We start from the raw sequence: 16771 nt of genomic DNA, 5'->3' as shown, positions 1-16771 counted from the left end.
GCCAAGTTATTCTCTCTTTTTACTGCCAGTTTCTGCTGGTGCACTGAGGATGAAGAGGCAGCTAGACAAAGAGAGCATGCAATAGTTAGTGGATAGATTTTTATGGGGAGTGATAGATACAAACCATTAAACAAATCCAATTATAAGCTTAAAAATAATGGATGGGGAGTGATGGTAGTAGCCTGCAAATTGGTAACTTGTTTCAAGCTAACAATATACACTCACAGCTCCATAAGTATACAACCATAAGTATTGCTTTCAAGTAAAAATAGAAGCTTTCATGATCTTAGGCACATAAACTGCCTTCTAGAAGTAGTTCATTAACTGTGCTGTGACAGACTGACAGGGGTTTTGTTTAAATGTAAGGACAAGAATTGCACTTGAATCCAAGTGAAAATAAAGGACATCCACCAAGCAGATTAAAAAAAGGAAAGCAAAAGACTGTTTATGCTTACTATCAGCAATTTTGGAAGATCTTCCAGGCTAGAGATTCAGAAGGTGCCTATAATTACTTCAATGAAGTGCTCACTCTCTCTGTCCCAAGGACCCGTTAAGAGTTCGTAACTTAAAATTAGATACCCACATATCCCTCCTGGGAGAAGTTTTCTAAAAGCATAATTCACAGAAACTACTAAACTACCCAAACTAAGCAACCAAACGAAAACAAGGAATTAATTTAACCACTTTCTGACATTTCTGAGGCATAAATTGCTCCAAGGAATAGGCACCTTATTTTACTCTTGTTAATATGCCCAGTGGATAGAGTTGACAAGGCAACATAGTTTTAACTTTCTGGTTTAAGAATTTCTTTCACATCAGAATAAAGCTTTTTTTCTGTTAAGGGTTCTCAAAACCTTTAGTGCTTCTACTATGAATAAAGTCATATACATAGGGCCAAAGAACAAGAGGGAAAGACTCTAAACCACAAATGTCTTAAAGCTTACCTATAGGAAGACTCTGTTTCCTGGCTGAAGGATTACCTGAGTGCATTAAACTAAGCAGAATAAAAATGAGCAATCAAAACAAAGAAAATTCCCCATGTTATTCCACTAGAGAGTCGTTAAAGCAATTACCTCAGAAGTTTTGGGTTCATGGTCTTGAAGCAGAGAAAGAAATTGAATCTCTTATATTCATACCAAGGGCTTCAGACCCTGATCTAATGAAAAAAATACTAATGGAAAAGAAATTAAATGGAGAATAGAACAGACATATGACCCTATCATATAGTTCGTAAGTGTAGAGTGTTACAGACCCAGCTGGAACTACTTCCCAATAGTCAGCCCTGCCCTATTTTGGGATTTTTTTGCTTTCATGTACGCCTGTGAATCAAGGGCATGATTACTAGAGATGTCATGGTATTTTAGGCTGCAGTGGTGGCATTTAAGCTAACAAATAATCCAGAGTCTAACTATCACAGCTGATACTAATTCTGTTCTGATAGCTGGATGTGAGGTACAGTCATTTATCAGGGATTAGAGCTCAGCTGCATCTTGTTATCATGTTTCTATGTTCTGAATTACATCAGTTATGGAAAAGGTACTACACAGTGAGGATGCTGAAAAATGTACAAAGATGATATTCAGTCTCCCATGAACTGAACCCACCACATTGAAGAAAGTCAGAGCATGGTTGATGTGAAGTAATTATGAAGTAATTGAATATGAAGTAGTTAACTGGTTAAAGGTAAAAGCTGTGATACAAAACAAAGATGAAAACTAAAGAATATCGCATTCAAGAGAAACTTTCTGCACAGTCATTTCACTGAACATTTACAAAGTTTTTTTCCTGTGCTCAATGGCAGTAATACCGTATGAGATAAAAAAAAAGCCCAAACAACCCTAAATGATGTGTACAGCCTTGAACCAAGCTTGTGACTGAAGCCAGAATCTTAGGATTTGGGTAACACTGACTCAGTCACTAATAATGTCAGATGCTGTGTAAATGATTCGTAAGCAGCCAAGAATGACATAGAGGTCTAGGCTTAGAGGAGACAGACTCTTCCAGAAGTAAGATATTGAAGGAGAAAAGACTGTGAAAGCAAAGCAATTGGGACAGAATGAGTCTTTATTCATATTCTATTTTCTTTGAGATTTTGTTTTGATTTCCAAGAAGAAATTTGTGCTGGGATTGCCTTTTGATTACTGTACTTATTTCTATGCAACTTCAGTGACTCATTCATGATTTAGGACAAACATGATTTCATTGAAGATGAACCTCCTGTTTCATCATGCATGAGAGCTAACAACATGCATTCTCTACCATTCCCAATGAGTCCTTTAGCAAAAGTAGAGGTGGACATAGAAAACATTCTTTAGGCACTAAACAGATCAAAACACACGATTTTTTTTAAATAAAAAAAAAAAATCCCATATCATGTTTACTTATATTGAGAACAAACAAAAGAACGTAAACTCAAGTTCATTTTTATTAACGTTGGAGGTTACTTTTATACTTGTATTTCTGCTGAGAATTTTCTACCTAAGCAGTAACGCATTTAATGCCTCAAGAAACCTGAAAATTACGTCCATTGTCAAAGAGAACTATCTCAATTAAGAAAAATAATTGAGTCCATTTTCAGTCAGGCCATCTTTAGGACAGCTTTTGCTTCCTAAATGTATGCTCAGAAGGCGTTGGAAACTAGGATAAATTTATCAATTTAATTCCAGTTGGGTAGATTTTCCATCCCTAGTTAGAATATGACTGTAGCTGGTCCCATTATTAACAGCAAACAATTTGATTAATTTATCCTACATTTCTGCTCATAAAATAGCCTCTCCCATTCTGACTGCCTTTTTTATTCATAAGCACTCAGTGAATGTTTTCAGCATATTCTACTCTGGAATTTGTTTAGGAGCTCTTTGTTTCATCTAATCATGATTATTTCTTTACTAGAGATGGTATGACTTTAAATCATCAGCTAGTATTGTCTTTGTTCTGCTGACTTGGTCACTCTAACTGTAGTATTAGGAACACTTATGATGTGATTAGTAAACATTTAGCATGATGTTTGAAGCTCTGATTTACCAAGGAAGACACAAATCTATACAGAAACAATCCTTCCCTAAATATTCATCAGACAAAATAATTTTACATAGGTGTGTGTTCAAAAATTAGTATAAAAGGATGAGAATACAGAAGAATTGAAAGCTTATGAAGAGCAAGAGTTTTTAAAGGTGGATCTTTATGCTATTAACCCAGCTTATTTCAAGCCACTCCCCTGTTTTTCCGTGATAGTTGTTCCAATACAGAATGATCCTCCATCTGTTAATCCAACCACCACATGATCAGCTGCAGCTAAATCAAGGAAAGGAGAGGTAACAAGGACCATGGCCCATAGGAGATGCAAGTAGTCTATGAAGTGAGAATTACAGGATTTACAAACAATGAGTCTGCTATTTTTACAGAAGTTATTAACATAAATCCAGGGTAATTAGCCCTTTCTAAACATGCTGAAGAGAGAATTAGTCCAAACATTTCTACAGCCTTTGAGGTCCTGACAAAAAGGCAGGGGACAGAAAATTCCTAGAATTCAGGGATTAATCTTCAACCAATTACGCCAGGTGGACCATACTAAAGGAGGGCTATGTAGAAATACTGCTTTAGTCTCAGTCTATATATCTACACTAATTTGCAAAGCTGGGATAGAAAACAGCTTCCATAGCAGCTGTGGAACCATTACATTCCCACCAATGAACAACTTTTCCTATGACTACATGAGCACATATGCCTCTCATCACATGAAGTGTTTTACACCTGCTCAGGAGGTTAAAAACTTTCCATAAGCAATGGAAAAGTAGGTGCAAGTTTAGGGAATGTGAAATACACAAGCATAATTGAGTCAGCGACCTGCCAGGTAGCTGAATTTTAGCCTGCATCAACAGGCTAGCAAAGTCACAGCTCCACCTGTTGAGCTAAATCAAAGCACCCACCTATAATGGCTGGCAGCACAGATTCCGTTTTTTCGCCAGACATAGATAACTGGCACTAACACTGTGCCGCTTGGATAAAACAAAACACAAAAGCTGAGAGAAAATTCATGTAGTCATTACTCTCGGTGAAGGAGTACTGTAGCCATTGAACCATTCTGCCAGAGAACAAATAGACTTGGATCTAAAGGAAGGGTCTCATGGCAGATTAAAGACAGGACAATATTCTTCTGGGTAAACATACTGAAGCAAACCACAATGTCAAAAAAATATGTTAAAAATTAAAGCATATAGAGCCCACTCAGTTCTTCTTAACTTCACAGGAGACTAACTTGCTCATAGCAAAGGCTATGAACTCCACATAGCCATTTGTACATATTTTTTCACCTTTATTAGAAATGCTTACTTCTTTCTTCTGGTGCTAGGTATGAATAGGCAATTCACACAAAGCAACTCAACCTAAAATGTACTGAAATAGTATTCCCAACCTCCTTATAAAAGTGGAAGTATTTACCAAGCTAAGGATACCATTTTATGACCAGAGAAATCAATGGCAAAGTTCTTATGAATCTAAATGATCTTGAATCAACATGCAAGTTTCTTGTCTAGGAGTAAATAAGGTAGGGTTTTTGCCTTACATGGTCATTATTTAAGTACATTTTTCTTCTGTAAGGAAAAAAAATCTGCAGTGGTCTGCAAAAAATGTACATCAGTATCAGTTAGACTGCAAATGTAGAGCACAGATATAATACTACATACAGGCCACACATGGCTTCTCAGACATGCCACCATTTGCATCTCTTTGTAATTCTCTGTGATTCTGGGGGTGCCTGATACTTAAATATACATCCACCAAAAAAAAAACAAACCTATTTGAAAAAATAAATTTTAGTTTCATTTCAAAAATAATGACATTTTGCAGACTATTTCTTCAGAAGCTGAATCAGTAGCCAGAACAAATTATGATTGCAAAGATTCAGAAAAAAAAAAAAATAATTAATGGATCATTTTTATTATGAAATTAATTATTATCCAACTATAATGGAGAAAACACATTTAGGGTGTGGAGCAACAGATGCATCTTTATAAACATAATATTTTAATAGATCCTAAGTAGCCCAGAGGTAAATTCAGCAAGTTCTTGGCATAAATATTATTTTGTAACATTTATAAAGATACAGATGTGTGATCTTTTCTGGTATTGAAGAAGAAAATTTTATATCCTAAAACCAGAAATGCAAAAACCATACTGCATTTGCTTTCTTATGATCCTAGTTCAGTAAAGCACTGAAGCATATGTGAGTGAATTTCTTAACACTGAAGTGTTAAGCTTGTGTTTTGCTTCTAAAAATTAGTTACAAACCATTGGCATCTACTCTGAAGTGTCTGCTACAACCCCACAATTTCAGAATATTCCATAAATTGTGAAGAATAAAAGCAGCACTTTTACCTCCTCCTACATACTTAGTCACATATTTCCATATTCATTTGGGTTGCATTACATTGAAATACTGAACCATAACATTAAAATCTGCTAATCCACTCGACAACTTTTCTAAGGCTCATACTCTGCTTTAACTAGCAAATATTTTGTGCACTTAAGGTGCAAACACAAACTGATATATCTATAATTCTTTGGGATAGCTTGTTATTGCAATAACTAATTTTAATAGAGGCAGCAGAGCTGCTCACAGAGGAAGGAGATAAACAGCAAGAGGTACTACCACTTGATTCAGCAGAAGAAAGCTGAAGGCATAGATTATTCACACAGACCACTGTCTTACCAAGGGTCAGACAATGTTGTTCCTTTCTCACTCCAAGTGACTGCTCACAGAACTGGCTCCGCTGAAGTTAAGGTATCCTTTGTGCAAGTAACTATCAAAATCCCAATGTCTCCTATTTCAGATATTAGAAAGCAGTGTAATTAAAGGGTCATACTCTTGCACCTCTGTTTCCAGCATGTTCAACGCTACCATCTACAGCAAGCAAGCCAATTAAGCAAATGGGATTGTTTGTGGAAGCAGGGAGAATAAATAAGTAGGACTATAAAACTGTGGGCCTTGTTAAGGTAATATCCACCGCATACGAAGGCAGCATGATGGAGCCCATCTTTTCTAATGGTGAAGGCTTTGCTATACTATTATGCACATCTTTTATGTTGCATCTCTGTATTTGTACTCCTCCTTATTTCCCTCCTCTTTAAGATCTGTTCACTCAGCAATTGTCACCCATAAAGCTACAGTATCATTGCTATGTTTTACCTAGCAATATTGCTTACAAAATCTTCTCAAGGCACAAAGCATTCCCCACATAAACATTAAGAAAAAACTCAGTGTGTAACAGAGTAGCTGCAGAAAGCAACAACAGAAATTGAGTCAAATTACACACTAACATTCTGATTTTAAATGACTAATATTTTACAATATTGCTATTGACAGTGCAGCAGCCACGAGGACACAGCTTTAATATGATTATTATTTTAAGTCCATACCTTCCTTTACAGGACCTCAAATGCTATGGATGAGATTGTAAACATAAAAAGCAGTCCATTAATTTTGTATGAGTAGTTTTATATACCTGAAGCCTATGACAACATTTGTTGACAAAATAGCCTACCAGAAGTATTATTTTTCCAAAGTTCAATCAAGAATAGCTTATAAAAATGACTGTAAGAGTAAGTATTACAGTACAGGTGGCCTGAACTATCCATAACAGAAATTCCATTAGCTACAATTTTTTTAAGACCTGACAATTACACTTTCAATTTGAAGTGGCATCTGAATAATGGCAAGCAATTCTCAGTGATGGAAACGGTCTACTTAATCTTCCACAGGAAACAGAATACATCCTCCTTGCACAAGTAAGACATGAATTTACAGAGGAATCCTATTTTGTATAACATTGCAGGAACAGGCCATAGGATCTGCTGTATAGGAGCCTTTGGTTTACAAGAGTGCTCTTGGTACATGGCTGGAGTGTCTTCTTTTTTTCTTTTTCCTTTTACTCAGTGGCTTATATGCATCTCTCAGACAGCTGCAGGAAATATTGCACCATCTGAAAATTAACTCCCAGATAATGCATGGGGAGTCAAGGAGGAGAATACGACATTAAGACGGGTTAGTCAGTAATAATTTATCATGTTACTGATGTTATTTCTGAATTCAGTATGTAGCATCAGGCAGAAACACTGAGTCCAGGGATTTCTGGATCAAAGTATCAGATGTTCTAACTAGGATGATAAGTAGGACCTTCTGTTTTTCAACTGGGAATGCTGTACTAATTAGATTTTATGTGACTTTTCACTTTTTTTTTTTCTAAATAAATAATACAATTTATATACATATATATTATATTTTAATTACAGGCATTTCCAAGAGCTGAGGCTGCTAGATCACTTCTTTCCTGGTACTGTTTCAATCATCAGCTCTGCTGCTGATTCTGCTGAGCCCAGAGAGACCTTGTCCAGCTTAAACACCCAAGTTTAAGGATACTTTAGGCATATATAGGCATACTTTACTTATCAGTTTTCCAGAAGTTCAGCAATAAGAAATAACCAGGCTACACACACAAAGAAACAAGCAGGCTCCTCATTCTTTAGTTTTTTGCATCAAGTCTGTACTAGAAAATGAGATTTGAGTACAACAGGGCGCTATGATCATGCAAGAAAAAAAGCCTAATTTCTCCCCATCATAGTCTGCAGATGTGGAAAGAGCAGATTATCTTCACATGTGCTGGTCAACCTGTCATCAAAGTGATGAAACAGATTAACAGGAGACGTAATACTTCAGAGGGCACTGATAAAACTAACGTGAACAGACAGGGCAGAGACCAGCTAGTGAACAAATCTTTCCATAGCAGACAGAGAGGACAAGAAAGAAAATATTACTAAACTACTCCTTGGAGAGTAAAAGACAGGGTACCTGGAGAGATGGATGTAGTGTGCAAGGCAGATGAACGTCCCTGAGACATTTGTCACTACTTGGACTGTGAGACACTGACATTAATGAGGATGGCATTTGGAAGATAAAAGCTGTATCTCTGAAGCAGACAATACAATTTCCAGGTACCATGAATAGCGACTGGGAAAAAAAAATATGCATCACAGTTACTACTGATATTCATGGGAGAATACGGACCAGGAAAAAATGGCTTTTGTCTGCAGGGTTGGTGGGGATTGGGGGTTGCTTTCCTCTCAGCCTAGTCAATTCCCATCACATTCCTTCAGTGAAGGACTCCCCACCAGTCATCCATTTACACCTGCCTTGCCAAAAGTCAGTGTTTTATTGACAAGTGCTTTTCAGGTATCAGACCTCTAGAAGACAGCTCTGTCAATAGTGCGTGGGGATTTACAGGGATGAAGGCACTTGTCTGGTATTATTTCCTCTTGAAAGCAAGGAGGGATCTGAGAGATACCCTGAGCACTGGCTGTCAGAACACAGGCATGTGGAGGGAGCAAGATCTGCCTGCCCCTTACAGGTGTCTCAAAAGTACCATTACCCTATACCAATGACATCAACTGTGCCTGAGAGCAACTCCTGCCATGACCCTCAGGATAGGAAGTATCATTATTAATTAATCACGCTCTGCTTCCATGTCTTAGTATCAACTGTGTTGCACAGCCGTTTTGACTCCAATGCTCACGGATGTCTTGGGACTCTCCCCAGAAAGAGAGGATGGGATAGAATTCTGGGACAGAATGAGACAAACGCAAACATACCAAAACAGCCTTCCTGACCCCCAGATTCATCCTGTCAAGGTCCTATCAGAGATCCCATCCCTGTTGCCCTACACACTCATATATTGCTCCTCTGGTCAGTTTTTTGGTTTCTTTTTTTTTTTTTTTTTCCTCAGAATATAAAGCAGCTTCTTTGCCTCTAAAAGAAATCCAGTGAGCAGCAACAGTAAATACATTGGTGTGCTGGTCCACCTGTCTACTTCTTCCTTCAGGAAACTAATGCAGAAAGCCAAACCCCACGTCCAGAGCGGGTGGCGGGCGAGGTCTGAGCAGCAGTGACCCGAAACACTGAGGGCGCCTGTGACAGAGTGGCTGCGGGGGTCGCCGGGCTCCCCGGCAGCGCGCAGCGGCAGCCGCGGCGCAGGAGGGCCGGGCGCTGTTCGCTGTGCTAGCGCTGCAGCCCGCGCTCCCCGCCCACGTTCACCGGGACCTCTCCAAGGTGCTGCACGGCCGGAGCTGCCGGCGGCGGTCCAATGGCGAGCGGCAGCCCCGGGCCGGGGACGGGCTGCGCGGAGCAGCCCGGAGCAGAGCGGGGCACCTCGAAGTCAGCGTTGTCCCAGCCCGTCTGCAAGCCTTTGTCCGCTCTCCCCGCAGCGCTTGCACTGGCCCGCCGCGGCTCGAAACAGGCAGCATCTCCGACAGAGGGGGAAGAAAACACACTTAAAAAAAAAAAAAAAAAAAGAACAAAAACACTTAAACTAATCGTGCACTGAAGAAAGTTTTAGGAGCGCATCCAGTAGTGAAAAGAAAAATGGGAACCCAAACTAACCCGACAAGCTCCTTCTGTTTCCTCTTTAATGCTGCATGCAGGGAGCACAGCTCCACACGTGAAGGTGCTCATGTCCCCGTCCTGCTGCACAGTACCGAGCATCTCCCTGTTGTCCTTCAATAGCGTCTCTCTCTCCCCTTCGATTTAAAAATTTAAAGAGAAAGGGAAAGTGGCAGAAGAAAGCTGACTGAATCCCTCCTTTGATCACAAACAAGCCCATCAAGATGGATTGTGGGAAGAGAAGCTGTATTCCTTAACAACGACCGGTGTCTCAGTAGTTAAAATGGAACAGAAAAGCCTGTCACAAAGTCAATTCTTACGTAGATGAGGGGACAAAAGAGCTTTTCTCTCCCTTCTTAGTGAATGTCTAATTTGCCCAAAGAAGCCCTAAAGGAATGAGGAAGAAAGGGCGGGAATATTGGGATCGCTGTGGTAACAAATATTAGTGTGCTCTGGATTGTCTACTAGAAATACACCAAAAAATGAGGGGACTCGACGCCATTGTATCAGCTGTGTTATTTCTCTTGACCTTCGGCTTTGCCCATCCAGGCTGAACAAACTTCCTGCAACGAGCATCACCCCTGCTCTCTACCAGACACATAACTTTGGTCTCTCTAAGTTACAGAAAGGGACTCCTCCAAAAGAAGGACACCCACAGAAGTTTAAACAACAGCCAGAAATACGCAGGGTTAAACAATCAACTAGGAAATATGCTGTCCTGTTGAACAGAGAGCAGTTTCCCCAGCATTGAGAACCCGCCAATATATATCATATCAATAAAAAGAAGCTCTTCGAAAGCTTGCATAGTAATTGAGATTGGAGATCTTTTTTGATACGGGTTGGCATTTCCTCATATCAATCTGACAGAGCCAACTCAGGAAATTGCTGGTAATATTCATCTGGGGAGCACTTTCATTAAACGTAATTCATTCGACTTTCACAATAAATTGAGTGACATCCTCACAGCAGAACCTTTTTATCCTTGATGAAGTGCTTGCCAGCCTTCGGTTTTCCACTTTATTGTCACATTCCTTAAAACAGGATCGTCAACATGTCAATCTGCTGCATGAAAAAAATGCTAAAGCTGTATTTACAAAGAGCCCAGGAGGTGGTTTAATGCTGACTTACAAGAAGAGCTAGCTGGATGTTAAACTATCTGATAAATCACAGCATAACTTCACACAAACCCAATCGGGAGAACAGAAGCCAATCCTAGGTAGGGAAGGATGGCTCACACATTCATTTACTCCAAGTGCTGGCTATTCCGAGCAATTGGTTTCTTAACCTGCTTCACCGCATTTTCCAAGAAGGCTAGGAAATTGGCTTTTTGTTAATTAAAATGGCTGTTTAGAGATGCAGGGAAATATTAAAGAGCTTAAAATGGATACCTCTAGGTGCCGACTTGGAAGACTGGGCTAGTCAAAGAGAGGCAGGGATATTGATTATATTCAGGTGCCTCCCCAAAAGACGAAATCTGTTCCAGACTGCTTTCTCCAGTGATATAAGAAATTAAAGTAGTGTGTACTAAGCATCAGGAAAAAGAACTTTTAGTGCGGGGGAAGCCCCTTCTTAAACTCCTAGCTCAGGCCCCTGGTGGTTAAGAAGGAAGGAAGCCCGGAAAAGAATGCACCAATTTCCACGTAACAGGAAACAAAAAAGAAACCAGAGCGCAGAAAAGTTTGTTTCGCCTACAGGAGCTCCGAGCCCGTTGCCATCCCCGTCCCTTGCCTTCCGAAAGAGTAATTACTCCACCTACACCACTGCGAAGCCTCTCTCAAACTCCTCCAGAAAGAGGGAGCGGAATCTTCGCAAGGCTACCTAAACCCTCCCGCACAGAAAGCCACTTCACCCCCTCCGCGCCAAGCGCTCTCTTCTCCTTCCCCGCCCTTTCTCCCCACCACCACCCCCCCCGACGTCAATTTGAAAAAGGCAAGAAATCGCTTATTTGGGGGGTGAAAAGCAATACCCGACTGCTTTCAGCACAAAATGCCTCTGAGAAAATACCGGGGGTGCTGATTGTGGTAGGATAATGCCTTCCTTCTCTTTTTTTTTTTTTTTTTTTTTTTGTTTTCTTTTATCTTCGCTGCCTACAAAGGGGTTTTGTTCCTCCCATGACAAAGTAGGACACAAGCAGCAACTATCTTTAAAAAGAAAGAAGAAGATATATAATCAACTTATCTTCTCCGGCACGTGATACCTCCTCGCGTTCCCCATAGCTTTCATTAACCGGGGTGAAATCACCGCAAACAGTGCGACATGGAGCGAAATTAAATGTACACAAAGTCTGGAGCACTTCACCCCCTGTTCCTCCCCCTCAGCAAACACCGTGCCAAGTGTGCCACCTCTGAGGACAATTTTAAACCTCTCTTATTCACAACATTTTGCAGGAAAGCTCCGCTCGGCTGTCAGAAGGCCTCCAAACTACAGGGACGGTGTGGAACAGACCTTAAAATTCCCATCCCGGCGCTGAAGGAGGTTGTCGAGCTGGAACCTGACCATCGCTGAAGCCCTGGCCCCGCAGAGCAAGGCTCCGGTCGGGAGCCCTCGGTTCTCCTGCTCGGGCAAAGCGCTGCGCAGGGCAGCTTCCCCCACGAAACAACTCACTCGTACCCCTCGTCGGGGGGGAGGAAAATCACCCCTCCATTTGCTCTAGCTCTGCTTAAGTTCTACAAGGAGTTAAACTGCTCTGCCAGCCGGCTCTGGTGTATATCCTATATTACAAACTCACCGGAGAAGAAACACCTTGCTGGGAAAAGACGACAAGGCGGGGAGACTCAGAGGGGAGGGATCCTTACCCGAGCAACACGAAACGCAAAACTCCGACCGGTTTTAGTCCCGTACCCGCCACTTCGGGGAAGGAGTACCTAGGTAAAGGAGCCGAAGTTTCTTCAAGCCGGTGTGATCTCAGGAAAACAGTGCGGGAATTTCCCCCCTAGAGCACGCGAAGACAGAACCTGGGGACAAGCTGGGGGTGAAATCCGGCACCCGGAAGGCACGCTGCCGCCCGGCGCCCTGGCTTGGCCGGGGGTGGGGGAAGAGCAGGATCAGGCTGGGGCCGGAGAGCGGCAGGACCGGGCGAGCTCCAGTGGCCACCGGGAGTTGCCGGCCCCCTGCCTGCCGGCCGCCTTCCGCGCTAAAGAGGGTCCCCTTAACAGCCGGGACGGAAGCGACCTGCCTCCTCCTTTGGGGCCATGCTTGGCCTGTGCTAGTGAGAAATAACTAGTTAGGATCCTTGCCGTCTTCGCCAGCAATCCACGGGTTTTGTAGTCGCTTCTATAGCGTGTTTCTTCCACTCAGGAAAAGTGAAAAAAAGAAAAAGAAAAAAAGAAAAAAAAAAAAAAAAAGAAGAAGAAATGGAAAGAAGCAGCCTGGCGTTTTATTGTCCTGTGGTGTCAGACTGGAAATCCACCGGCAACTAGCAGGAATTAAACGAGGAGATTTCCACTAAGGGAATGGTGTAAAACCCCGTTGTCTTTAACAGAGCTCAAACCTAAAAGAGTCTATGATCTCCAGGAGGTTTTTTCTTTCTTAATATTTACGTGCTTCCTTAATGACGATTTTGACCTTGGCACAGCCCTGTTCGTTAAGAAAACATTACCCACTAGAATAAGACTAAGATGCTTTTGAAAGAACAGCAGTGAAGTGGAGTCTCGTGGTGAGACCGAGTGTAGCTGCCTGAACACTTTCTGCAGCTCTCTAAATGTCTAGAAAGAAAATAACTACAAGCATTTAAAGGTTAACTCCTAATTCTACCAAATAAGTACTAAGTTATCCGTTTAGGCCAAAGGAAATGCACTTCCACTGCAACATTTTTAATACACTGCACAGTTCGAAACAAGGAGAAAATACACATCTCTCAAAGGCCAGCTACTGTTCCTATCAATAAACATAACAGGACTAACCACCTCTACCCCAGCAACATTCCTTCTCTTTCTGGTTGGCCTTGACCTCTATAAATTTGTGTAAATAAGGCCGGATGGCATATGGCTCTATTAAAAAGGGGGAGAAGGAGCACTCTTCCCTCCCCCCCCCCTCCCCCCGCCCTTCTATTTCATTAGGAAGAGGTTTAACAGTGGGAAAAATAAATAAATAAAATAAAAAAGAAAAGAGAGCAGTGTTTTGCTTGGTGAAAAGAAATTACAAGCCAACGAGTGTCTGGAAATGAGTAACTGAACACCACGCAGCTCAGGCAGAGGGGAAACAGGCTGTTGTCCCTCTCCCCTATAATAGTAGCCCCTCTCAGAAAGGATTATTTTAAACAACTCGATGGGAAGCTGGTTGCACTGCCGTTTCATTTGTCCCTCCTCATAGGCTGGGTACTGAAAATGTAATTCCTAGTTGAAACCGCGCTGGTCCACACAGAGTGGCTCATGCACAGGGGTTGGCAGCCCAAAGTGCTGTGCCGTGCTGGTTTGTGGCACTGTGTTAAAGCTTTAATCCAAGCTTCATGCTTCGATGCTAATAAACAGCTTATTTACAGGTGACGGCCTAATGCAAACTTTCAGAGTCACTCCCGAAATACAGAGAACGGGGAGAGTTTGACACAAACGTGGAAGTATCAACTCAGAAAGGAAAAGCAGGTTAGACGAGGAAATCCTTTGGATCCCCCCCCTCCCCCCCGAGTGTTTTGGCAGAAGACACAGTCCAGCCGAAGAACGCATCCCTTCGCCCTAGCTTGTCTTTTATTCCTTATTTTGTCTCTTTTTCATCATATTTCGCATTGTTTCGAGGGAAACTGAAAGAACATCTCATTCTGCAATGCCAAGCCCTCAGAAAACAACACAACCAGGAAAAAAAAAAAAAAAAAAAAAGCATTCAGGTAATGAAGTCTGTAACTAAACGGTAATTGAATCAGCATAATTTGCACACTGAATGGTTTTCAAATGCTCCCAGTTTACAATTAAAGGAGAATTAATGCGCTTGTTGTTCAGACTGCAGCGCATTAGAATAAATCCAACACTGTTGTTGTAATGAGTCGAGAGCGGTTTAACTGCCAGCAAACACATTTAAAATTTAACACGACGTATCGATCTCTCTCAGGCTTTTTGATAGATTATTTGCCTCGCACTTTTTTTCCCTGCTCCCCCCACCCCAATCTCCAGCTCAGCCCCCCCCCAGCCCCCGGCTATAAAATTCGCGGGGAGGAGAGGCGCCCGCGGCAGAGGTGGCACAGCCCGGCGACCGTAGGGGCCTCCAGCGGGACACACGTCGGGAGGGAAGGGACGGGACTGGACGGGACGGGCGAGGACCCGGGGATGCGCTGCCGCCCTGGACGCTGCGCGGGCGCGGAAAAAGCTAGCGTCACCTCCGCCTGCACCCCCCTGTCCCGTCCCATCCCGGGCCCGCTCGGGATTGGCTGCCCTGCACTCCGCCGCGCAGCACTGCCCAGCAGTGCCCCCACGTGGCGTGGCAGCGTCAACGCAGGCAGTGACGGGAGGCCGCGGAGCCGGAGCGGAGCAGCCACCTCCCGGTACGGCTCCAGGGTGCTTCTCTCGGCAGCGCCCCCGGAAAAGGGGCTTTTCCGACCCCCGCCGCCACGGGGGCGAGCTCCCTGACCAGAAGTCGCCTACGTAACGCACGGCAGGCGAGCGAGGGCGCGGGCTGCAAAGAAGCAGCCCGCCTTGGTTTTGTTACTTGCGGTCGTAGAGGGAATGAAGTGTGTGTTAAAGGAGATAACGCCTCTGTTTACTCGTGTTCCCCCGGTAATCTTAAAGGATATGTGCTGCGAAAGTCAATGACACTTCAAGCGGAGTACACTAAGCTGTGCCGGTCGCCCTGCGCCGCGCGCTTGTGCCGAGCCGCCCGCAGTGGCACATGAAAGGGGGGCTCCATCCGAAGATGCTGGCACCCTCAGCAGAGAGCAGAGGGCAAGAAGCTGCTTCCAGCCTTCAGCCTGGGCGGGCCCCCCTGCAGGGACTGGGGGACCCAGCCCGGGAGGAGGCACCGGGAAACCCGGCCCGGATGGCGCGCCCCTTCCCGGCGGAGGAGAAGTTACGGGTCTGCCTCCTCCACGCCCCGCCGAGAGGTCCTGGCCGAGCCCCGCGCCTCCCTGCCCCGGTCCCTGTCCCGGCCCGACCCCGGGAGGACGGGCTGAGCTGGCTGCGGGGCGGCCGCAGTTGCCGTGAGTTTGCTGTTTCTCGGCCAGGCTGGTGCCCTCCTCCCCGTCGAGGTCCCCCCGCCCCAGCCAGTGCGAGGGGCCGGGAACACTCACCAGGTAAAGGGTGGGCTGCAGCAGAAGGACCGCGTACCAGTACACAGCCTGCATCCTCGCCGCTCAAACTTCCCCCGCGCTGCCTTCGCTGCCTCTTTGTTCCTTCCAGAACATAGATCCACCTGACATCCACTTTACAGAACAAGCAGAGCTCTCACCAGCCTAGACAAAAATGAAATTATAGACCCCATGACCACAAGACAAGGTTAGGCTTGAGACAAGGGGGGAAGAGAGGTGTGGAGGGAAGGGGGGGCGGGAGAGAAGGAGGAGATGGGGTGTGTGGATGGGGGTGGGGGAAACAAAAAACGATTAAAATCTAGTTAATCCAGCGTCAGAGCAAAGTGATCGCACGGTCCGGGCTGGCTGCAGAGAGCCTTTAGGCAGCGCTCTCCGGCTCTCAGTCCTTTTACCAGGCGGGAGAGCCCTGCGGTGCGGGATGGGACGGCTCGGGGGTGCCACCACCAGCCCTGCCTGCCCTGCCCTGCCTGCTTGCGTGCCCCAGGCGGGGACAGGGCTTCAGCCGGCCGCCTGTTGGCAGCGGAGCCCTGGCAGCGTTCTGGAGAGCGGAGCTGCGCCGGAGAGTGGGAGAAGGAGAAGGAGGCGCTGGGATCGGGGCTGCGGATACTCCCGGGCACTAACAGCCGAGGCGAAGCCCTTCGCCTCGGGACGCCAGAGCGGGCTCTCCCTATCCCCACAAGTGCCCACCTCCCTCCGCCCCTCTTAAGCCGCACCTCGCCCAGGGCCGGGACCGAACTCCGGGGTTCCCCGACGGGTGCGGACCCCCACCCCCGGCCCCAGCCCCCCTCCGTGCCCCGCGGACAGCCCCGCCGCCGCGGGGGAGGCGCGGCGGGGATACGTACAGCGTGGGGGGTCCGACGGCGGCCGGGGCTCCGCGGGGCGCTCCATGGGCAAGCCTAGAGGGGCTGAGCTCCGCGGCGCAGCCCGTCGCCCCTGCGCATCTCCTCGCCGTGCTCCGCACCGAGGTGTCCCGCGGCCGCTCTGCATCCGGCGCAGGCACTGTCAGGGCGGCGGGGCTGCTGGCAGGTTCTCCCCCCCTCTCGCCTCCCCTTCTCTGCACACGGCCGCGCTCCGGCTCCGCCAAGCAGGACACTTACGGGAGGAGGGAGCTG

The 16771-nt window shown here is 45.1% G+C and overlaps 1 protein-coding gene across 1 annotated transcript in view; it reads right to left on the bottom strand.

Moving 5' to 3' along the window:
* Positions 1–15695, bottom strand: part of NXPH1 (neurexophilin 1) — a 145741-nt gene extending 130046 nt beyond the window's left edge. The window contains exon 1 of the mRNA XM_065669214.1: positions 15642–15695. Within this exon, the coding sequence (XP_065525286.1) occupies positions 15642–15695 (54 nt within the window). The remainder of the gene's footprint in view (positions 1–15641) is intronic.
* Between the last annotated feature and the right edge of the window lie 1076 nt (positions 15696–16771).

The sequence above is a fragment of the Lathamus discolor genome, chromosome 2 (assembly GCF_037157495.1).
Source record: "Lathamus discolor isolate bLatDis1 chromosome 2, bLatDis1.hap1, whole genome shotgun sequence".
Lineage (NCBI taxonomy): Eukaryota > Metazoa > Chordata > Aves > Psittaciformes > Psittacidae > Lathamus > Lathamus discolor.
Note: the sequence above shows the minus strand (reverse complement) of the source record. Positions and strands in the feature narration are given on the sequence as shown.